The sequence below is a fragment of the Mercenaria mercenaria genome, chromosome 5, assembly GCF_021730395.1.
Source record: "Mercenaria mercenaria strain notata chromosome 5, MADL_Memer_1, whole genome shotgun sequence".
Classification (NCBI taxonomy): Eukaryota; Metazoa; Mollusca; class Bivalvia; order Venerida; family Veneridae; genus Mercenaria; species Mercenaria mercenaria.
Window position 1 is genome coordinate 65,759,437 of NC_069365.1, and position 25,030 is coordinate 65,784,466.

Here is a 25,030-nt window from a genome sequence, read left to right on the forward strand (position 1 = left end):
ACGGCAGTTGAGATGTCCGCGGAATCGTATTTTATTTTATCAACAGCGCCCGGGCAATTCATTTACAGAAATTGGCCGTATTTGAAATATTTTTTGAAGTAAGTTTTAATAAAATCAGTAAATAATGTACAATTGATGCATAAGATCATGCACTCGTTAAGTTGATCGGCTTTTTGCACGCCGATTGAAAATTTTCAAAATGGCGGCGGCTTACAATATTATTGATTAACACTGTGGGATATTAACGATACGATTGGCTGAAGTTTGACAGGCGAGTAGGCGGGGTTGACTAAGGATTTATCAGTAATTTAATCTAGAATATCCATCAAGTTTTACAACTTTAAGTAAACAGATTACAACACTCAGAAAAACTCGGCGATTCAGATTTCGCCTGGAGGCGATAATTAGGCGAAGTGGCAGATTTTAAAGCGACGATATCGCTCAAATCGCCTTGTAGGATGATCGCTGTAACTCTGTCAAAATTCAAATCAAGAGTTATGAGGATTGCTTGTCCTGGTGTAGACTTTGAAATTAAATAACTATTAACAGAGATATCTGACTTTATCAAAATGTTTAACCGACGGCGACGCAGCGCAGGGGTGAGTGCAATAGCTCTACTTTTTCTTCAAAAAGTCAAGCTAAGAAAGAGAACAGAAACAAATTATTTACCATGGAAGTAGTCGTTAAAGTATTTTGCAACTTGAACACTTTATGCAATCCTTGCTCTTCAGCCTTTGCGAGGTTCTCTGGCGTCATTTTCACAACAAATTTCACTGTCGTATCTGTGTGGTACTCTTTATAATCTCTGCAAAGCAAGCCTCCAGCATTAACATTGCCTTATATTCAATTTATACAAGTATCTTGTTTTAAAATACTGCTACACTTCTGCTTTTTATCTTAGGTGGAAATCAGACTGCTATACTTAAACACAAAAGAAACTGTGCACTTTACATTTTCAGATTTTCTCACAATGCGGTGGGGGAATGAAGTCATGTATGGCATAATTTTAAAAGGCTAAACATTTATCTTTTCAACTAACGTGATTTTGTTGTCGTATTTGAATACGTTTAAGTGTAGGATGCGTCTACATTAAGTAGGGGTCAAAATCAAATATAAACAAATAGTCAAGAGATGTTTTCTTGTGTTCATTTTCTGTAGTGCAATAAAATGTGATGAAAATTTTGCTTTAATATGGTGTGTGCCAGCTATTCTGTCTTACAACTTGCATAACACACCATCTCATGGAATTAACATGACGCTGTAATACCATTGCTTGAAGACGGTTCCATTCCAACTGCATGTGGTCTACCAGGTAGACGACCTTTGGCAACAGAACCCTTTTGCACAAATCTATCTCTCAACAGTATTTTAGTATTTCTATTGCAAATAACTGCCCGTGAAACTGCTATGATGGAATCGCCTCTACTCAGCATCATCAAGGCGTAATTACACCAATGTTCCTAAAGTCATGGAATATTTGCTGCTTGAATATTTTGAAATCTAATGTGACATTTGCATTCCTACATGTGCAAATGAATGTAAAGAAAACAAGTTTTACCAGCTGTGCCTATGTATACATGTTGCATGTGGAAATCGTGTGAAACTGCTATTCTGGCTATTAGGTAAGACCTAATCATAGTTTGACCAATATATTGTATACAATTTCAAACAATAGAAAAACTAGAATGTGTCTGTAGGACACAGGGTGTATCCCCCAAACCCCACTGGTACCTTTGTCACAACTACGGGGAAATAATTCAAATGTTTGCAGTCTTAATGGGGTATAGCCTCAAAAAAAATTATAAAAAGGATTCATTATTCTATACCATATACTTTTTGAGCTATGAGCATCACAAACAAAAATCCACTATTTTGGCTATTTCATGGGCCATAACTCTGTAATAAATGCTAAAATTCTCAAGAAGAATGCCAAGTGTGCAAGGTCACACTATGATAAAGACTCAAGAAAGGTTTCATGAATTTACATTAAATACTTTGAGTGAGGCACATAATTAGGTGAAAATGTGCATTTTTTTACTATTTCAGGGGCCGTAAGTCTGGAAATAGGGGGCGGACCCAGATGAAAAATAGTAGGTGCGCAAGTTCATGTCATGATAAAGACTCATGCAAGGTTTCATCAATTTATATCAACTACTTTTTGAGCTAGGCGTGTCACAAGGTGAAAATGTGCATTTTTGACTATTTCAGGGGCCATAACTCTAGAAATAGGGCGCAGACCCAGATTAAAAATAGAAGATGCGCAAGTTCATATCATGATTAAGACTCATGCAAGGTTTCATGAATCTATATCAAATATTTTTTGAGCTGGGCATGTCACAAGGTGAAAATGTGCACTTTTGACTATTTCAGGGGCCATAACTCTAAAAACTAGAAAATCCTTTTTTTAAAAAAGCGCATGTCTCCCCCAATGCAAAGTCCTATAGGCAAGAAGTCAATAGGGGTCTGGAGCGAAAGTCAAAGAGACACTGATGGTTGGCTGCAATAGGGATCATCTACTTGGCATGTCCAGTCATCCCGCTAAATTTCAACACTCGTGGCCTAGTGGTTCTCAAGTCACTGTTCAGGCTTTTGTGACCCTGACCTTTGATCAAGTGACCTCAAAATAAATAGGGGTCATGTACTCTGCATGTCCAATCATCCTATTAAGTTTCAACATTGTAGGTCAAGTGGTTCTCAAGTTATTTCCAAAAAATGATTTTACATGAACAGGCCACTGTGACCTTGACCTTTAATAGACTGACCCCAAAATCAATAGGGGTCATCTACTCTGCATGTTCAATCATCCTATGAAGTTTCAACATTCTGGGTCAAGTGGTTCTCAAGTTATTGATCGGAACTGGTTATCAATGTTCAGGCCCCTGTGACCTTGACCTTTAACGGAGTGACCCCAAAAACAACAAGGGTCATTTACTCTGCATGAACAATCATCCTATGAAGTTTCAACATTCTGGGTCGAGAGGTTCTCAAGTTATTGATTGGAAATGGTTTTCCATGTGCGGGCCCCTGTGACCTTGACCTTTCACAGAGTGACCCCAAAATCGTTAGGGGTCATCTACTCTTCATGACCAATCATCCTATTAAGTTTCAACATTCTGGGTCAAGTGGTTCTCAAGTTACTGACCGGAAATGGTTTTCAATGTTCAGGCCCCTGTGACCTTGACCTTTAATGGAGTGACCCCAAAATCGCTAGGGGTCATCTACTTTGCATGTACAATCATCCTATGAAGTTTCAACATTCTGGGTCAAGTGGTTCTCAAGTTATTGATCGGAAATGGTTTTCAATGTTCAGGCCCCTGTGACCTTGACCTTTGACGGAGTGACCCCAAAATCAATAGGGGTCATCTACTCTTCATGACCAATCATCCTATGAAGTTTCAACATTCTGGGTCAAGTGGTTCTCTAGTTATTGATCGGAAATGGTTTTCAATGTTTAGGCCCCTGTGTCCTTGACCTTTGACAGAGTGACCCCAAAATCAAAAGGGGTCATCTACTCTTCATGACCAATCATCCTATGAAGTTTCAACATTCTGGGTCAAGAGGTTCTCTAGTTATTGATCGGAAATGGTTTTCAATGTTCAGGCCCCTGTGACCTTGACCTTTGACGGAGTGACCCCAAAATCAATAGGGGTCGTTTACTCCAGCAGCCCTACAACCCTATGAAGTTTGAAGGTTCTAGGTCAAATGGTTCTCCAGTTATTGCTAGGAAATGAAGTGTGACGTACGGACGGACGGACAGACAGACGGACGGACAGGGCAAAAACAATATGTCTCCTGGGGGAGACATAATAAGGGGCGGAGCCAGATGAAAAACAGGAGGTGCGCAAGTTCATATCATGATAAAGACTCATGCAAGGTTTCATCCATTTATATCAAATACTTTTTGAGCTAGGCGTGTCACAAGGTGAAAATGTGCATTTTTGTCTACTTCAGGGGCCATAACTCTAAATATCGGGGGCGGAGCCAGACGAAAAATAGAAGGTGCGCATGTTCATATCATGATAAAGACTCAAGCACGGTTTCATCAATTTATATCAAATACTTTGTGAGCTAGGCGTGTCACAAGGTGAGAATGTGCATTTTTGACTATTTCAGGGGCCATAACTCTAAAATTAGGGGGCGGAGCCAGACGAAAAATAGAAGATGCGCAAGTTCATATCATGATAAAGACTCACCCAAGGTTTCATCAATTTATATGAAATACTTTTTGAGCTAGGTGCATCACGAACTTCAGACAGACGCACAGAGAAGAGCAAATCTATATGCCCCCACCACTCATGGGGGGGGGGGCACAAAAACATAAATATGATGCAGTAATAGGGAATCCATCCTATCGATCTGACAAAAATAGGGATCAATCCCGCTACAGTACCATGTGATAAATACCGAATGCGATATACTATCAAATCAAAATATGTGACCTTCCGCCAAGTGCACTGAGCTTCTGACTTTGTTCTTTTTGGTATAATACGCTTTTTCCTTGTGCGTATTAAGTGTCAACATAACTTGTCCGTATGGCAACATCTTGCACATCAGTACAAATATTGGCAGTATTGTTTTTTATTCCAAACTCACCTTACCTTTAAACTGATACAAACTCACATTTCTTGGCAAGCTTATGGACTGTACACATTCCCGATTGAAAGTGCCTTATTTTAGAGATAGTACCTAAGCTTTTCAAATCATAGGTTTGAAGTTAAAAAGCTTTGAAATAAAGGCAAGTGTCCATATATTTCTCAAAAATAGATATGTAGACAATATTTTAACCAGAAGCGTAGAGTTATGAGCATTTAATATTTTCATGTAAAAGAAAATTTTGTGATCAAGAAAATGTAACTCTTCTTGAACATGGAATGCAGGAACTTCAAAAGGACATAATATAGTGAATATTTTCTAACTGGGTGCATTTGATTTAACATTCAATTGTGATCTGGATTTCTAAATAATGATCCATAATACTGTGTGCTAAATATTAGGAAAATCTGGAACAGTCTGTAAACAGAAAAAATATGCTGTAGCAGAATGCAATTATTTAAGCTCTAACCAGGACTCGAACCCAGGACGTTTCACACCTAAGACAGACATTCTTCCACTTCCCTATAACAGCAGTAGCTAATGGCTATGCAGTTTAAGTGCACCTATTACATTACGTGAACTGGAGCAATTTTGTGACAGTAACATTATAATCGGTGACCTCTGGATTATCAGCGTATTCGCTTTGTTACCTAAGCAATTTTCGTGTAAAGAAACAAGAACTGCCACTAATGGTGACAAATGCCCCCGCAGCGCCTTCACCTTTGACCTGGTGACCTTGACCTTTGACCCCAAAGTCAGTAGGGATCATGTACTCAAGAAGTACTATCAGCATGTGAAGTCTGAAGGTCATGGGTGCAGTGGTTCGCGAGTAAAGTGCCTTCAAGTTAATGTTGTGACAAACGAACAAACGAAAGGACGGACAGTTGAAATCTAATATGCCTCCCTAAAAATATAATCTAATGCTGCCAACGTTTAAATCGGTCAAAACTGCCCAAATTTCTCTGACGTGTTGTTCAGAGTAATAACTTACTAACTGCTGGTAGTACCAGTGAAATATAACTTACACTGAATCTTTTATATTTACCCTTTTAGCAGCTGGCGAACAGCAAAGACGGTGAGCTTTGTCCAAATATAAGCAATTATTTTACCAGTTTTGAGTGGATTTCAACTGATTGGAAATTACAGTTACAAACTAAATACCTTTCTGCAAAACATGGAGTCATTAGCATTCTATGTCAATCAGTATTATGACCGAGATCGACTGCAATTCATTCATTCGGAAGATTCATAGACACAGTCTGTTGTTTACATTTTTTAATCGTAACCTGTGCATTTGTAAAAACCACTTTATTCTGAAAAATCAAAGTATGCCAAGAGCTATGGTACGTTCTCTACTTATTTAATATAACTCAACCTTTAGGATGAATGCGATTTTAGATCGAACATAATTCATTTATAATACATCTAACTAAAACAAATTTTTTACTGCAATAGGGTTTCCACTGACATGTGTACTAATGTCTTTAAATATACAAAATGTTTACGTGATAAGCTGTGGCGACTTTTCTGAGGTGTTCAGCATAGCTTCTATAACATCCTCTTTATAATCCTGGGTCCACTTCCTCACTGGTAACTCAGTAATCTCCACTGTTTGATCATCAATAATCGAGATCTCACCATTCACAACATATCTATTGTCTACCAATTGATTAATGGTCCCCTTGAAATTCTTGTACGATGGAAACTGGAAAACAATCAGGGAGTCATCCATCTTAACATAAATTTCGACTTTATTAAAACAATCATATGCCTTCCATGTTAACTTTAATAAGCAAAATGGATAGTCGATAAAATGCAGAACATGTCAAAGAAATCAAGATTACAAGTAGAAATGAAGTTTCTAATTATGACTTACCATAGGCAAGGGCTCATCACCATCAAGCATGCGTTTCAAGTTGGCAACAATTTCTCGAATGTCGAAGTTGGGGATCTTTGTGCTCCATCCAGTACCAATACCATCAGCACCATTCACCAGAACCATAGGAATAATTGGACAATACCACTCCGGTTCTATCCTCAGATTGTCATCATAGAGGAAATTCAGCAAAGGCTCATCATTCACATGGAACAGCATCCTTGTCAGTGAACTACAAACATATACAAGAGCTGTCAGTGGACAGCACGCTCGACTATTCTCAGTGCTTGATAGTATAATATAAGCAATGAGTAAAACTTTAACATTACAATAAGCATATTCTAAGTCAAAAAGGGGCCATAGTTCAGTCAAAATGCTTGATAGAGTTGCCTCCTCCTTTCTACAGACTGGGGTCATGATTATAAACAAGTATGCAAAATATGAAAACAATATCTCAATGGACTTTGAAAATATTTGGGGTGGAACGCAAACTTTAAAAATTTATTCTGTCAAAAAGGGGCCATAATTCAGTCAAAATGCTTGATACAGTTGCCTCCTCCTTTTCACAGACTGGGGTCATGATTATGAACAAGTATGCAAAATATGAAAGCAACATCTCAATGGACTTTGAAAATATTTGGAGTGGTACGCAAACTTTAACATTTATTCTAAGTCGAAAAGGGGCCATAATTCAGTCAAAATGCTTGATAAGAGTTGCCTCCTCCTTTTTACAGACTGGGGTCATGATGGTAAGGCGAAAAAAAAAATTGTTTGTTTCGGGTATCCCGACCTACCCTAAATTTTTGGCCCGACCCTAAATGTTTTTATGGCCTTGGAGAATAATTTTTTCAACTTTTTGACAAAATGTTGCCAAACTGCACTTTTTATGCTTTAAACACGGTCAGTGATGTTAGAAATCAACTTCCTGATGCTCTAAAGGCATAACCCCCTTACTTGTATTCATTTTTTGACACAAAAATAACTTCCGAAAAGTCTCCCTTAATGAAAAAAAATTCCAAAAAAAAAATTTCAGACCTACCTACCCTAATTTTTTTGAGCATGTTACCGGAAACAAAGGATTTTTTTTTTTAGGCCTAAACAAGTATGCAAAATATGAAAGCAATAGCTCAATGGACTTCGAAAATATTTGGGGTGGTACGCAAACTTTAACATTTGTGTGACGCTCACGCTCACGTCGGGGTGAGTAGGATAGCTCCACTATTCTTCGAATAGTCGAGCTAAAAATCATTTACATGGAAAAACAAGAGCTGTCTCCGTAGGATGACACATGCCCCCGATGGCACTTTGAATGAATAGTTATGGCCGATGTTAAGAGTTTAGGACCTTTGACCTACAGAGCTGGGTCTTGCGCGCGACACATCGTCTTACTGTGTCACACATTCATGCATAGTTATTTTAAAATCCATGCATGAATGACAAAGATATAGACCAGACATGCCCATCAATGCACTATCATGAAAAATGATCTTTAACGTCTAAGTGTGACCTTGACCTTTGAGCTACGGACCTGGGTCTTGCGTGTGACACGTCGTCTTACTGTGGTACACATTTATGCCAAGTTATTTGAAAATCCATCCATCGATGACAAAAATATGGACCGGATACGCCCATCAATGCACTATCCTTTAACGTCTAAGTGTGACCTTGACCTTTGAGCTACGGAACTGGGTCTTGCGCACTGCATGTCGTCTTACTGTGGTACACATTCATGCCAAGTTATTTGAAAATCCATCCATCGATGACAAAGATATGGACCGGACACGCCCATCAATGCACTATCCTTTAACGTCTAAGTGTGACCTTGACCTTTGAGCTACTGACCTGGGTCTTGCGCACTGCACGTCGTCTTACTGTGGTACACATTCATGCCAAGTTATTTGAAAATCCATCCATCGATGACAAAGATATGGATCGAACACGCCCATCAATGCACTATCCTTTAACGTCTAAGTGTGACCTTGACCTTTGAGCTACGGACCTGGGTCTTGCGCACTGCACGTCGTCTTACTGTGGTACACATTCATGCCAAGTTATTTGAAAATCCATCCATCGATAACAAAGATATGGACCGGACACGAAAATTGCGGACGGACTGACAGACCGACAGACGGTTCAAAAACTATATGCCTCCCTTCAGGGGCATAAAAAGTCTTCCCAGTTGACTGCAGAGAGATAAAATTATTCACATGGAAAAAGATTTTTGTTAGCGGAGAAATACAGAAGAGAAATTCATTTACATGGAACAACTATCAGGTCAGTGAACTGAAGAAAAAATAATAGCATTTACATGGAAAAACAAAATTGTCAGTGGACTACAAACTCAGTGAACTATAAACAGATAAAATCATTCAAATGAAATGACAGTCCTGTCAGTTTGCCTATGTGCAAGAAAACCCCTTCGTCTCTTAAAACAAGAGGACCATGATGGTCCTGAATCGCTCACCTGTTCCCACATGACCCAATTTTGAGTATGACGTCGTTTTTTCTATTATTTGACACAGTGACCTAGTTTTTGAGCTCATGTGACCCAGTTTTGAACTTGATCTAGATATTATCAAGATAAAAATTCTGACCAATTTTCATGAAGATCTATTGAAAAATATGGTCTATAGAGAGGTCACCAGGTTTTTCTATTATTTGACCTATTGACCTAGTTTTCGAAGGTACGTGACCCTGTTTTGAACTTTACCTAGATATCATCAAGGTGAACATTCTCACTAACTCTCATGAAGATCTCATGAAAAATATGGCCTCTAGCGAGGTCACAAGGTTTTTCTATTTTTATACCTACTGGCCTAGTTTTTGACCGCACATGACCCAGTTTCGAAACTGACCAAGATATCATCAAGGTGAACATTCAGATCAATTTTCATGAAGATCCATTGAAAAATATGGCCTCTAGACAGGTCAAAGATTTTTCTAATTTTAGAACTACTGACCTAGTTTTTAACCGCAGTTGACCCAGTTTCAAACTTGACCTAGATATCATCAAGATGAACATTCAGACCAACTTTCATACAGATCCCATGAAAAGTATGGCCTCTAGAGAGGTCACAAGGTTTTTTTATTATTTGACCTACGAACCTAGTTTTTTATGGCACGTGACCCAGTTTCAAACTTGACCTAGATATCATCAAGGTTAACATTCTGACCAATTTTCATGAAGATCCATTCAAAGGTATGGCCTCTAGAGAGGTCACAAGGTTTTTCTATTTTAAGACCTACTGACCTAGTTTTTGATCGCAGTTGACCCAGTTTCAAACTTGATCTATATATCATCAAGATAAACATTCAGACCAACTTTCATACAGATCCCATGAAAAATTTGGCCTCTAGAGAGATCATGTTTTTTCATTAGTTGACCTACTGACCTACTTTTTGATGGCACGTGATGGCAGTTTCGAACTTGACCTAGATATCATCAAGATGAACATTCTGACCAATTTTTATACAGATCCATTCACAAGTATGGCCTCTAGAGAGGTCACAAGGTTTTTCTATTTTTAGACCTACTGACCTAGTTTTTGACCGCACATGACCCTGTTTCGACCTTGACCTAGATATGATCAAGATAAACATTCAGACCAACTTTCATACAGATCCCATGAAAAATATGGCCTCTAGAGAGGTCACAAGGTTTTTCTATTATTTGACCTACTGACCTAGTTTTTGAAGGCACGTGACCCACTTTCGAACTTGACCTAGATATCATGAAGATGAACATTCAGACCAACTTTCATACAGATCCCATGAAAAATATGGCCTCTAGTGAGATCACAAGGTTTTTCTATTATTTGACCTATTGACCTAGTTTTTGACGGCACGTAACCCACTTTCGAACTTGACTTAGGTATAATCAAGATGAACATTCTCACCAATTTTCATGAAGATCTCATGAAATATATGGCCTCTAGAGAGGTCATAAGGTTTTTCTATTTTTAGACCTACTGACCTAGTTTTTGACCGCACATGACCCGGTTTCGAGCCTGACCTAGATTTCATCAGGGTGAACATTCTGACCAATTTTTATGAAGATCCATTCACAAATATGGCCTCTAGAGAGGTCACAAGGTTTTTCTATTTTTAGACCTACTGACCTAGTTTTTGACCGCAGTTGACGCAGTTTCGACCTTGACCTAGATATCATCAAGATGAACATTCAGACCAACTTTCATACAGATCCCATGAAAAATATGGCCTTTAAAGAGGTCACAAGGTTTTTCAATTATTTGACCTACTGACCTAGTTTTTGATGCCACAAGACCCACTTTCGAACTTGACCTAGATATCATGGTGAACATTCTGACCAATTTTCATGAAGATCTTTTGAAATATATGGCCTCTAGAGAGGTTACAAGGTTTTTCTATTTTTAGACCTACTGACCTAGTTTTTGACCGCACATGACCCAGTTTCGAACTTGACCTAGATATCATCAAGGGGAACATTCTGACCAATTTTCATAAAGATCCCATGAAAAATGTGACCTCTAGAGTGGTCACAAGCAAAAGTTTACGCACGCACGGACGACGGGCGCTGCACGATCACAAAAGCCCACCTTGTCACTTTGTGACAGGTGAGCTAAAAATCAATGGATTTTTTTTTCAAATTTAATGAGATTTTATAGGCTTCATTTTTACAGTTATTTCACACTTAACCATTTCATTACTTCTTTTTTTTGCTATTACTTTTATTCAGTTTTTCTGCTAAACACTTATAGTATATCATTGTCAATCTTCTTTATTTCATTACTTATTTTACCATCTCTTCCATAGATCTAAAACTCAATAACATATCAATAAACTTGCAGGATTTCAAGCTCAACAGACATCTTGCGCAGAAACATTTGTAATTGCTCTTTCCACTTTTCGTCTTTGAGATATCTCCTGATTTTGTCTTTGGGGCAAGAACCATTTCCTAAGCTCATCTTATTGAAATAATAACCACTAAGGTTTGCTAAGTTGCATTTACTTTTTCACTTCCCAAGTTTGAGGCTCTCATATTTCTTCTGCAAATGTAACGCTTGACAGTTCTATACTCTTGCTCTCTTTACATAACATTTTATCTTAAATAAACAGTAATGTGAATTCAATGTACCTGAGCATTGTGAAGATGTAACGGGGGCTGGAAGCATCCTTGCCACCATGTAATCTTGTACCAAACTGACCTAAAGGTTGCAGCAGGTTCAAATTATTGCTTCCGACGAAGTTCTGTGCCAAGCCAATAATCGTACCCATTAATGATACCTGTCAATAGAAAACATTCAACAATATAATGTAACTAGAAAATGCTTTTGTAAAAAAGCGCATGTCTCCCCCAATGCAAAGTCCTATAGGCAAGAAGTCAATAGGGGTCAGGAGCGAAAGTCAAAGAGACACTGATGGTTGGCTGCAATAGGGATCATCTACTTGGCATGTCCAGTCATTCCCCTAAATTTCAACACTCATGGCCTAGTGGTTCTCAAGTCACTGTTCAGGCTCCTGTGACCTTGACCTTTGATCAAGTGACCTCAAAATAAATAGGGGTCATCTACTCTGCATGTCCAATCATCCTATTAAGTTTCAACATTGTAGGTCAAGTGGTTCTCAAGTTATTTCCAAAAAATGATTTTACATGAACAGGCCACTGTGACCTTGACCTTTAATAGACTGACCCCAAAATCAATAGGGGTCATCTACTGTGCATGTTCAATGTTCCTATTAAGTTTCAACATTCTGGGTCAAGTGGTTCTCAAGTTATTGATCGGAACTGGTTATCAATGTTCAGGCCCCTGTAGCCTTGACCTTTAATGGAGTGACCCCAAAAACAATAAGGGTCATTTACTCTGCATGAACAATCATCCTATGAAGTTTCAACATTCTTGGTCGAGAGGTTCTCAAGTTATTGATTGGAAATGGTTTTCCATGTTCAGGCCCCTGTGGTTTTCCATGTTCAGGCCCCTGTGGCCTTGACCTTTAACAGAGTGACCCTAAAATCGTTAGGGTTCATCTAATCTGCATGACCAATCATCCTACGAAGTTTCATCATTCTGGGTCAAGTGGTTCTCAAGTTACTGACCGGAAATGGTTTTCAATGTTCGGGCGCCTGTGACCGTGACCTTTCACAGAGTGACCCCAAAATCATTAGGGGTCATCTACTCTTTATGACCAATCATCCTATGAAGTTTCAACATTCTGGGTCAAGTGGTTCGCTAGTTATTGATCGGAAATGGTTTTCAATGTTCAGGCCCCTGTGACCTTGACCTTTGACGGAGTGGCCCCAAAATCAATAGGGGTCATCTACTCTTCATGACCAATCATCCTATGAAGTTTCAACATTCTGGGTCAAGTGGTTCTCAAGTTATTGATCGGAAATGGTTTTCAATGTTCAGGCCCCTGTGACCTTGACCTTTGATGGAGTGACCCCAAAAACATTAGGGGTCGTCTACTCTAGCAGCCCTACAACCCTATGAAGTTTGAAGGTTCTAGGTCAAATGGTTCTCCAGTTATTGCTCGGAAATGAAGTGACATACAGACGGACGGACAGGGCAAAAACAATATGTCTCCTTGGGGAGACATAATTACGGCAATAAGTACGTCTTTAGTGTCTAAGACTATCACTAACTGAAAGTTTTGTAACAATATAATATGGGCTTTAGAAATTTTAAAAAATCAATTGGTCCAAACAGAATCACAGTCTACTACACAACGCTTACCGTAACAATTTGAGGGAAAAAAATTCAAACAACACCAAATCATAGAAAGAAAGTCGTTTCACATGGAAATTGAACAGCATATAAAACATGTATATAACTCTACAAAACAACTGGCAGTAAAGTAATATATACACTGAATTCTGGAAAAGTACCGCATAATGGGGCCACACTTTTCGACAGTTCAATGCCATTAAAAACTCACCATTTTAAAAGAACTGTTATATATCTTCGTTTTAATGCATTTGCAATAATGTCCCAGTGCTGAAGTTTCAAATAACTATGTGGAACATAGTTTTCAGATTTCAGATTTATTTAAATCCATGGCATATAATATGCATGTGGATATAACAAAGTGAAATAGTTAAACATTCACAAATCAATATTGTACAAAATATTGTGCAAAATGTTGTACAAAATGCGGTACAATTGACTAAGAAAACAATGAATTGGACCGACCACACTAAAATAACCAAAGATGAAAGGGAGAGAACTCAAAAACTGTTAATGCAGAAATAATAACAGAGTATATTCCCCAAAATATTGCCTATTAATTGACCTGAATGCTTATTGTTTTCCCTTATATTGCATGTAAACCTCAATAATGGGGGGGGGGGGGGGGGTCCAAAACATTTACATGTTACACCAGAGATCGAAAAAATTAGGGCTGTCATTGACTGGGTCTTGATTGGCATATCGACGATATATCAATTATTAAATCGATTAACAACCTATTTGTTCATGGGCATGTTAATGTTATGTTTAGTTTTATTGCCTACTTTTTATATTACTGTTTGATTGTGTTGTATTTGTATCTATGAAATAAATAAAATAAATGAAAATTAATGAAATATTTTATAGATCTTCATTGTGCCTTCACTCCTCTTTTGCATTTATCCTACTTTACAACCTAGTGAACTATAATACCAGGCACTGGAGTAGGGTTTCAAACAGCTAAAATTCTGCATTTCTCTTCCACAGGTATCTGTTTATTTAATAAATTAATTATTTTATTTATTTTCAATGTTTTTATCTATGTTTAGTCTGTTTCATACCCTGTCTAATTTTTAGCTTGCACTAACATTTGGTATCGGTACCGCGTTTTTGTTGTTTTTGTTTTTGTAAGTTGTGTCCCTGTAATACCCATAGGTATAATAATAGGTGCAAAGTATACCTCACCTCACCATGATGGTACGCTGATAACTCAGCTACTGACCCAGCCAGCTGGGCAACCTTGATCTCACGGCTGACAAGATTTCTCTTCAGACAGGTAAACAACACCTTTCTTTGACCTGGCTTCAAACCATCCACCGCAGAGGGAATAGACCGCTCTAAATCCATGTTGGAGAATAGAATGAGTTCTCTGTTGATGAAATCGTTGAATGTGACACTCCTGGTGTTTTTTCCATAAAGATAAAGCTGAAAATTATGGAGGTAATAAATAGTTAATATGGAAATAAAATGGAAGAAAACTTATTTCCATGATAAAAACAAGTTTCTTAAGTAACTACAAACTGTCAGAAAATAATACCCCCATAACATCACCTTCCTAGACAAAATCATTTAAGAAGATATGGAGCAGACAACATGGATGGACAGATGGATACACAACTTAAATAAAGCCCCATATACTTCTGGGGGTGTAATAAGAGAAATTGTAAGATGGTATCTTACAGCTGGTAAGCCCATCTCAGCTCTTCGTTTCTTTTCTTCCATCCAATGAGACAACCATTCCTTTCTCTCGTCCACCTTCTTTTTGTTGAATGCCAGATTAATTGAGGCATCATCATCAGCCCCCGTGTATCTGAACTCTATCTTGTGTCTGTTCATGTCGCTGAAGTACTCTTTTGCCTCCTTAGAGGTGCTAGTACCCAAACCTGCATGTACAGGTAAAGACAGTTAACTTAAATGACAGCCATACTTAAATAATGTAGCAATTGTAGGAAATGTCAGGAGGGTTGAAATTAAAGCCTGCATACTCAAAAAATGCCTGTGACTTTTGCTTAAGCTTGCAATTTTGTGAGTAGAAAAAAAATATATATATACGGAAATGACAACAGCTTTCATTTCTTCAACTTTGGTTTTGATTTGCTGTAATAAACTGTGCAAACAGCATTCACTAACAGCGTTTTTTGCACAGTACACATTGGCCAATGACATTTTACACTGTGCACATTATGTAGACTGGTTTGCAAATTATGATCATGTGGTGATATTTTATATCTACAATTTACACAATCCAATTTCTCCAGATTGCCAAATGTCAGAAAAAATGACCAGATACTTATATATGTAAAATTAATACCAAACAAGAGGGTCATGATGACCCTGGATCGCTCACCAGAGTAATATGAGCTACATGTTTCAAATGTCAAACTGATGATTTTTAGAAATGTTTTGGAAGATTTTCCGATGTACAATCAAGTAACCCCTGGGGCGGGGCCAATTTTTACCCCGAGGGTCATGATTTGAACAAAGTTTGTAGAAGTCTACTAGGCAATGTTACATATCAAATATCTAAGATCTCTTCCTTCTGGTTTATTTTAAGCAAATTTATGAAGATTTCCCTCTGTACAATCAAGTAACCCCTGGGACTGGGTCAATTTGACCCGGGGGGGGGGGGGGGGGGGGGAGGTCAAGATTTGAACAACTTTTGTAGAGGTCCACTAGGCAATGCTACATGTCAAATATCTAAGCTCTAGGCCTTCTGTTGTTTTTTTTTAGAAAATTTTGAAGATTTTTCTATGTACAATCAAGAAACCCCATGGGGAGGGGTAAATTTGACCCCAGAGGTCATGATTTGAATAAATTTTGTAGAAGTCTACTAGGCAATGCTACATGTCAAATATCTAAGCTCTAGGCCTTCTGGTTTATTTTTAGAAATTTTTTGAAGATTTTCCTGTGTAAAATCAAGTGACCCCTGGGGCGGGGTCAATTTTGACCTTTTGAACTTTATGCCTTCTGGTTTATTATAAGAAAATTTTTGAAGATTTTCCTATGTAAAATCAAGTGACCCCTGGGGTCATGATTTGAACAAATTTTGTAAAGGTCCACTAGACAATTCTACATGTCAAATATCTAAGCTCTAGGCCTTCTGGTTTATTTTTAGAAATTTTTTGAAGATTTTCCTATGTTAAATCAAGTGACCCCTGGGGCGGGGTCAATTTTGACCCCGGGGTCATGTTTTGAACAACTTTAGTAGAGGTCCATACGGCAATGCTACAAGTCAAACATCTAAGCTCTAGGGCTTCTGATTTTTGGAGGAGAAGATTTTTTAAGATTTTCCTATGTAAAATCAAGTGACCCCTGGGGCAGGGTCAATTTTGACCCCGGGGTCATGATTTGAACAAAATTGGTAGAGGTCCACTAGGCAATGCTTCACACCAAATATCTAAGCTCTAGGGCTTCTGGTTTTTGAGAAGAAGATTTTTAAAGTTTTTCCTTTCGGTTGCTATGGCAACCAGAGTTCTGCATGGAATTCAATTCTTTGAACAATTTTTGAAGAGCTTCACCAAAGGAACATTCCTGTGAAGTTTGGATGAAATTGGCCTAGTGGTTTATGAGGAGATGTCATTTAAAGTAAAAGTTTACGGACGGACAAATGACACCGGACGCCGGACGGTGACTGCTCCTAATAGCTCACCCTGAGCCTTTGGCTAAAAATGGCTGAACAAGAGGATGACATCATGCAAGTTGAAATTTCCTACTCAAAAAAAAAAATTTACCAATGCAAAAGAGAAGTTAAATTCAACCACTGTATGTATAAACATGAATCATGATTGTCCTAAATCACTCATCTCAACCTTTTTGACTATACCTTTGGACTGAAGCCGTTATTTTGGTCCATAAACAAAGCAACTGGCAATATACAATCAGTGCAGTTATTACAGGATCTGCATAATACTGTTATTTTCATGTTACCTCATTTTGTTCCATAGCAACAAGAATTATGGTCGTACTTTCAAAATATACATAATCCCCTTATGGTCTGCTATCAACATACCACATACAAAGTTTCATTAAAATACACTGCAGGGTATTGTTTAAAACAGGATCAAGATTCTATAGATGGACCTCTGCCTCAGTGTTTTTAATTTTTAAGTATTTCCCACTGTAAGGAATTAATTGTAAAAACTGCAAGCTCTTCAAAACTGTTCACAATCATAAATTCCTTGAGAATAGGCAGTTAGTTAATAACAAAAGAAAGCAAACCTTTGTAGTACTTTATCTTCCACGTGTTCCAGTTACTAGTGGCTGCTTTCCATTCTTCAAACTCCGGTAAACTGTAGAACGATTGCTCTTCTTTACCCTTAGTTACCTGCAATATTCATGTCTCTTAATACATCATCAAACAAACATTCTGACCAAAAAATTCTTGAAACAGCAGAGTCACACAGAGAAAACTAATCCACATATCCGTTTTAACAAATCAACAGCTGGACTGGTTTTGGTAGACAATCATCCAAGATAACTTCTGTGCAATTAGTCTGAAATCTTGCCACTGATTATGGGAACTAGTTTCAACAATAAACATATTTGGAATAGCAAGTTGTCTTGGAAGAGGATTACTCAATGAAGATTTGGTGGAGGTTTCAAAAGGTATCTGTAACCATTCTCTATAATGCCATTACTAACTTGAACCTTGATCGGAAGTTTAGGAATCTAATGTCTTTTTAGATACTTGTAGTAAAATCACTCAGCTAAGCATACTAACCTTGACAATGGGTGTGATAAACTGATTGACAACATTGTGTTTGAGCAGATTTGGCCAGAAATGTTGTAGAAAGTTTATGAGCAAGCCTTTGATATGGGAGCCGTCCTGGTCCTGATCTGTCATGATCATTATCTTGCCGTATCGTAACATCTTCAGCTGATCATGGTCCTCATACTTCTTGTTGAACTGAAGTCCCATGATCTTTACAACATTATTGATTTCAGCGTTCTCCATAATCTGCGTGGAGGAAAATAATCTGGTCAGTAACAACCACTACTTTCTGAATGACCAGAAACCTGTTTTCAGGCCACAAGACAACCAGAGCAATGCTAATAAACTGTATCATATAAACCTTCACCATAAGCTAGTATGAAAAACTATTAAGTACACAGAACTTCATAATCTTGAATATCATACGGGCATAAAAAGTGTGTTGTATCAAGTACTGTCTGTCTTAACATCTAGAGTTGTTTGTAGAACACTTATGCCCCTCACCCCCCATTTTCAGTCCTGTGACCACTTTGACCTTGACCCTTGACCTACTAACCCCCAAAACAATAGGGAAGTGGTTCTCAAGTTATTGGGAAGAAACCATTTACAATGTTCAGGACCCTGTGACCGTCAACCTTGACCGACTGACCCCAAAAACAGGGGTCATCTACCTCATAACCCAATCACTCTACCAAGTATGAAGTTTTTGGATCAAGTGGTTCTCAAGTTATCAGGCGGAAACCGTTGACTATTGGCAGACGGAAGGACTTACGTAGGTGCAAAGCAATATACCCTGCTTCTTCAAAAGGTTGGCATAATAAAGAGTAAATAAACATCGCTGTCACCCTCCAGTACATGTATCTGTCTTCTAGTAAGAAGAAGTGGCAAAGTTGCAAGGCTCACCTGTTTATGAGAAGCTTCTCGTACATTCAACACTTTACCTCTCAGTGGGAACACACCATACCTGTCACGCCCCACAACACCAAGACCTACAACATAGTAAAATAGTCAGCAAACATAAAATAATAATATGCAGGTAAAAACACACAGTTTCTGACAAGCAGACTCCCATCCTGATTTCTACTACATGTATATCAATATATTTTCTACAGCGTCAAAGCTCGCAATTTCTCCCTTCCCTTTCCACCTGTTGCCAAGCTGATCTCCATGTAGCTTATTAATGCCTAGACAGCTGGGCCACCACATCACACATTATTAACCTGGCAATAGTCTCATTTAATATCTAAACCGCATGCCAAACAATTAACTACAGCTATCACAAGTGACTATTACAACCAGACACTGCTCTGATACAAGGAATGTAAAATGCTATCATGACCTTTGAGCTTCAATTGGGACCTTAAACTTGGACCTAGGGACCAAAGTTGAGCACTATGTATGTCCTCTTGCAGGCTTAAGTGATGCTAGTTTTATGATAATTCTTCAAGTGGACAAACATGGAGCATACAAAAATTAGGAACCATTTGATCTTTGGCCTGTAACAGTGACCCTGACCTTGGATCTGGTGACGTGTGACATATGCTCTGTATGTCTTTTAAATGAGAATAACAAACAATTGCCATAGTTTTATTAAAATCTTAAAATTACTTAAGATAATATGAAGCAAACACAAGTTTTAAATTATTTAATGCTCTTTGAAATCATGCTTTCAAGCGTAACTTGTAAGCCATACCCCGCTGAAATGGTGATAATAATAACTCTACTATTTGAAAAACACTAATAAATAGAACATGCATCAGTAAACATTTATTATGTTTAACTGCTTTACCAGCAACAGCTAAAGTTTTAGCTGAATCTCCCTCAGTCAGGATGAGGGTACAATCAAGCGAGTGTTTCGTTCCAGCATCGTTAGCATCATCAAGTTTGGGTATACCCCTCAATTTGTTCTGTTTGGCACCACTAACTTTCTTCAGCTGTGACTGGGCCTTGAACTTCATCCAACTCTGTATGCTTTCAACAATACCACACTTGCTGACCTGCAAAACACGCAACACTTAAAGATGAGGGAAATTTTTTTTATATCTTTTACAGGTAAGTATTTTGACTCTTTATCCTCAAACTGCTCGTCTTCATTCAAATTACAAAACCAGATTGCATGCTTAACGAAATGGCTGGAGAGACTGCCTAACATTTGTCTAATCAAACAAAACTTTGTCTGACAAACATTTTCTTATTTAAATAATCATTTCCAAATATTGTAGTATTACACTAAATACTCTTAACTTCCTGTTTGATTGTTTTAGAGTAACTGACAAGTCATCACAACTTTTATAAAATTTTTGTCAATGGAAACCACTTTTTACCTGTTTTGGAATGTATATTTTGTTTGTGTGAATGTTTAACATTTGGTCAGGGGCCTTGAAAAAACTTGCCAAACCTGCTTCAATTTTGCCCGACATGTCAAACAGTTTGGTAAATTTTGCATTTAGTCTTTAGTGCTGCCAAATGGGGCATAATTTACATATTAACAAGGTCTTGTAAACAACAAGGGCCACGATGGTTCTAACTTGCATGCCTAAGTAACTCTTGCAACAATGACAATCTGACGATCTGAGACTGCATCAATTACCTGAACATTTAAAGAAAGACTTTGTCATTAAAATTTACATCCCCTAGGGGCTATGTTTTTTACTGATCAGTAACTTAACAACATTACCCTTTTGTGATCACATCCCTGACATTGTTCATATTCAACATCAGAAAACAAGAACTGGATCGCTCCAGAATTACAAAAAAAAACATTTTCACATTCAACTTCAAGAAAATTGCTATCTGTGCAACATAACTTTTAACACTTCTTAAATACATGGAGTACAAACTCAAATACTTAAAAACATTGTCTTAACTACTGTCAATTTTCAAATATTCTGTAAAGTATAAATCACGCAGGTTTCCTGCTTTTTGTTTATGACATCACAATAAACTTTTTTTCCAAAGCAAAGCTACCAGCCTGGTCTATTCCCATTAGGTAAGTAAGAACCGTACCTGTGTGATGAATTTTTCCGACAGCTGACACTTGGAGCCAAATGATTTTGCCTGTAAGGTCATGTTCTCTTTCGTCTGTGAGTCGAATGTTGGATTCTCTATTAAACAGTTTACAAACAACCACAAATGGTTCTTCACCTGTAATAATACAATACCAGTAACTATACCAGTACCACACATTAAACACATATCAGAGATAAGTAAAATGGAACATTTTTGTTGCATTCATGCCTTACTTGGATTCATCCTCTCCTGTTGTTATGCCAGAGGATCAGATCAGATGATACTCAATACATTTTTAATGGAACTGAACAAAGAACAGAGGTTAAGACAACTATTTCACCCATTACAGTTCAAACACTTATTTTTTTCAGTTTCATATTCTACAGTTAGAACTTACATGTACATACAGGGGACTGTTGTCAGTGATAACAGGTGAATAAAGAATTATAGCAAAGCAATACAAAGTCCTCTTCTGGTCAGATGCAGTTGTACATTACTTTCAAAAATTTACCTGGAAAGGCTTGATCTGAACACCTCCCTTGTTTTTCTTGCTCACAACTTCTATCAATTTCTTGACAACTTGGTCAGTAACATGGTCAACATGACGCCCTCCCTACAAACAATGAAATAGTATTAGATCAACATGCTTTTTTACCAAAAAATATGGAAGTCTGCGTTAAGTTTATAATTTTTCAGTATCAGCACAAACATTCAACACCTCCATATGAATTAAAGCTGGACAGATGAAGTTCGTCAAATTTTCTGTCATATCATCGCAGATAACATGTGTCATCAAAAAATCAAACCAACCAACTCATTATTCATAATCCTGTGATCTAAATACAAAGGTCACTAAATATTTAACACAAAAAGATACAGAAATAAATTTATGTTATTGAAAAGGAAAGTTGAGAGAAGAAAAGGAAACCCTCTTTTTTTACTGTAAAACCCTTTCAGTTTCAAAAAGTTGATGCTTACATGTTTAAGCCAAATATCACATGACATACAGACAATAATAGTATAAAGAATCCAGCAGGACTCCCTAGAACAAACTTCTTACCTTAGTAGTGGCAATGCTGTTTACAAAGCTGGCTTGTTGAAAACCTTTATCACTCAATGTGACAGCAACCTCCCACCTAGGACTAACAATTTCATGTACCAACTTCACTGGTGCACCTGCCTCATCTACTTTGTCTTTAATGAACAGGTTCACATAATCTCTGAAGTTCTTAACCTGCAACAGTTTAAGTCAATCAATACAGTCAATTTCTATTATTGCAAAACTCAGTATCTAGTACTCACCTCTCTGAAATTCTGATCATTGGACGGACATAGGAAACACCACAACATCCCATTTCATTAAACAGTCATAAAGAAATATGTTTGCGATTTTAAAGATATTGAGCAGACCAGATATGATGTCATTCTGACCTTTGACCGTACCATATTGCTTCATCCTTGGATCAACAGACTTCTGCATACAATCTCATTATGGTAAATACTACTGCAAAGTGTTTACCCACCTTTTTTCAACTAATAACATGCAAGACATTTTCAAAGTTTTCCAACACTTATTCATGAACAGTATACAAACTGAACAATATCTCTTAAGCGAAATGTTAAGAGGTTGATCTATTTATAGCTGCATTGAAAAAGCAGTAAAACACTAAATCAGATTATTGCTAAGAAGCATAACATTCATCGTTAAGAAACCACAGCCATTCGCTATGCTCCCTCCTGACCAGTTTCTTAATGATGAGAAAGATTTTACTTCACAGCCTCTATCCTTTACTTACAGGTACCCTCTTGCCATTCAAGATCACTTTAACATCTTTTGTAGCTGCAGCGATGTCAAAAGCCCTTCTAGTGAACAGATCTACTGTATCTTTATCAAGCGTCTCCATTCGGAACTTCTCAAGATCCGGGTAAAATGTGATAGCTGTAAAATCTTCATCTTTAGCTTCAGTGATGGATGGCTCTTTTGTCTTCCCCATGTTGTCTTGCCATGTCTACAAAGCAAAAATCTAATATATAGTCCCACAATGCTTCAAAAAATGTGCGGTTCTGACCAAAGGCTATTTCAGAGAGACATTAATTTGAAAATTATAATGGATGATAAACAAGTTTGTTTTTTTTTGGTTCATTGAAATTCAATGTCACTTAATGAGGCAACCTAGTGTCAGAACTGGAACTTCTTTACCTTAACAGGAGTTACAACTAATACAGATATACATTTAATCCTAATGTGTTTGATGTACTCTTATGTACATCTTCATATAGATTAAATTTCTCTGTGCAATTCAGGGGAAACAAGGCAGTCTGAAAGACAGTTATATCCCCCGCCGCTGTTATGGATAGTGGAAGGGTTGATGGTATTGGGTGGAAGCATTGACGTTGTTAAGAATATTTTATAGTCCATGTATGACGACATCAATGAATCTGAAAATCCTTCAAGGGGTTTAGGAGATACAGAGTGGACACAAAATGGAATGCTCAACCCTTTGACCTTGTGACCTTAAGCCAAGATGGCTGACTCATGAGTTCTGCACAACATATTGATGAGGTGATCATTTGACCCAAGTTTCAAGAAAATCCTTCAAGGGTTTTAGGAGATACAGAGCGGACACAAAATGGAAGGCTCAAACCTTTGACCTTGAGTTGTGACCTTGACCTAGAGCCGACATGGCTGACTCATGAGTTCCGCATATCGTCTTGATGAGGTGATCATTTGACCCAAGTTTCATGAAAATCCTTCAAGGGTTTTAGGAGATACAGAGCGGACACAAAATGGAAGGCTCAAACTTTTGACCTGGAGTTGTTACCTTTACCTTGAACCAACATGGCTAACTCATGAGTTCTGCACATTGTCTTGATGATGTGATCATTTGACCCAAGTTTCATGAAAATCTTTCAAGGAGTTTAGGAGATACAGAGCAGACACAAAATGTTACAGACGGACGGAGACCATTACTATAACCCTATAATAGTTACTTCATGCTTTTAAGTAAAAAATATCTATATAATATGTATTATTCATTAACATGTGACATTCATTACCTGTCTAAATCCTTTGTGATATTCCTTGTACGAGGTCTCCACAACAAACTTCTTGCTGAATATATTGCACAATTTAGCACCGTAACCATTTCTCCCACCTAGCAACAAAACAAACTTTAAACATGATATCATAATAATATATTAAATTCCTTCTTTTTTATCAATGTTTGATAATAACCTTCACCTTGTTGTGAATGTTTGTGTGTAATTATTGTAATGTCAATGTAAGTATGATACAGTTATTGACTGGACAAGAAAAATTAATTTACAATCTTTGACCTCCACTTTCCATCTATGGCTCTGGGTCTTACCCAGACAGCGTTCCTTATAATATGGAAAACACAATGGTCATGAATGGATATGACACAAAGCAGACCCCGTTATCATCTGACCTCAAGGTGTGCTTGTTTGGTTTAATTTTAAGTCACATACACAAGATTAAGGCCACATGGAACCTTTTCAAATTTTATTGGAGAAGGATGCTGCTCCATATATAATTTTTTACAATTTCAGGTACCTTGGTACTAGTGGGTATAACAGACCTTCCACCAACCAGACGGCCTACTCACACTACGACTATAGCGGGGAGGTGAGGCAAGTGATATGAAGTTTGCAACTTTAACCACTGGGTCATTGTGGCCCCTTCCAAATGTTACCTCGACCTTTGTGCTTTGGAATCTGGGTCTTGTAATGTAGAACATATATGCAAAGGAATACTTAAAACCTTTTGATGGAAAAGAAGAGTAAGACATTTCATAAAATGTCAGTCATTGTGTAAAAGATGCAGCCGATTTCTATGATCCCTATTTTTTTCTTCTTAAAAATATAAACAATTTCTTTAAACAGAGCTCCAGATAAGATGCGTATTAGCGTAAATTATGCTTTGAAATAATGTATATTATACGCATGTCTGCTAATTTTTTAGCGTATAAAAACGTACATGAAATTACAGAATCGCATGCAATGACTTTTTACAAGCGTAAACAAAATCTGAATCGTCTGGATACTTTACACAACAGTGCACGATCGGCATTCATTGTGCCACATGTGCCACATTGAAGGTACAAAGACATTGAATGG

General features: G+C 37.6%; 1 protein-coding gene across 1 annotated transcript in view; it reads right to left on the reverse strand.

Moving 5' to 3' along the window:
- Window positions 1–25,030, reverse strand: part of LOC123557458 (DNA topoisomerase 2-alpha-like) — a 60,182-nt gene that overhangs the window by 15,576 nt on the left and 19,576 nt on the right. Inside the window, exons 6-20 of the mRNA XM_053544653.1 lie at window positions 23,951–24,048; window positions 22,690–22,902; window positions 21,954–22,127; window positions 21,405–21,506; window positions 20,891–21,028; window positions 19,674–19,881; window positions 18,788–18,873; window positions 17,894–18,130; window positions 17,392–17,497; window positions 14,854–15,056; window positions 14,359–14,598; window positions 11,586–11,734; window positions 6,470–6,701; window positions 6,099–6,298; window positions 670–805 (exon numbers count right to left, since the gene is read on the reverse strand). Coding sequence (XP_053400628.1) covers window positions 670–805; window positions 6,099–6,298; window positions 6,470–6,701; window positions 11,586–11,734; window positions 14,359–14,598; window positions 14,854–15,056; window positions 17,392–17,497; window positions 17,894–18,130; window positions 18,788–18,873; window positions 19,674–19,881; window positions 20,891–21,028; window positions 21,405–21,506; window positions 21,954–22,127; window positions 22,690–22,902; window positions 23,951–24,048 — 2,522 coding nt within the window. The remainder of the gene's footprint in view (window positions 1–669; window positions 806–6,098; window positions 6,299–6,469; window positions 6,702–11,585; window positions 11,735–14,358; window positions 14,599–14,853; window positions 15,057–17,391; window positions 17,498–17,893; window positions 18,131–18,787; window positions 18,874–19,673; window positions 19,882–20,890; window positions 21,029–21,404; window positions 21,507–21,953; window positions 22,128–22,689; window positions 22,903–23,950; window positions 24,049–25,030) is intronic.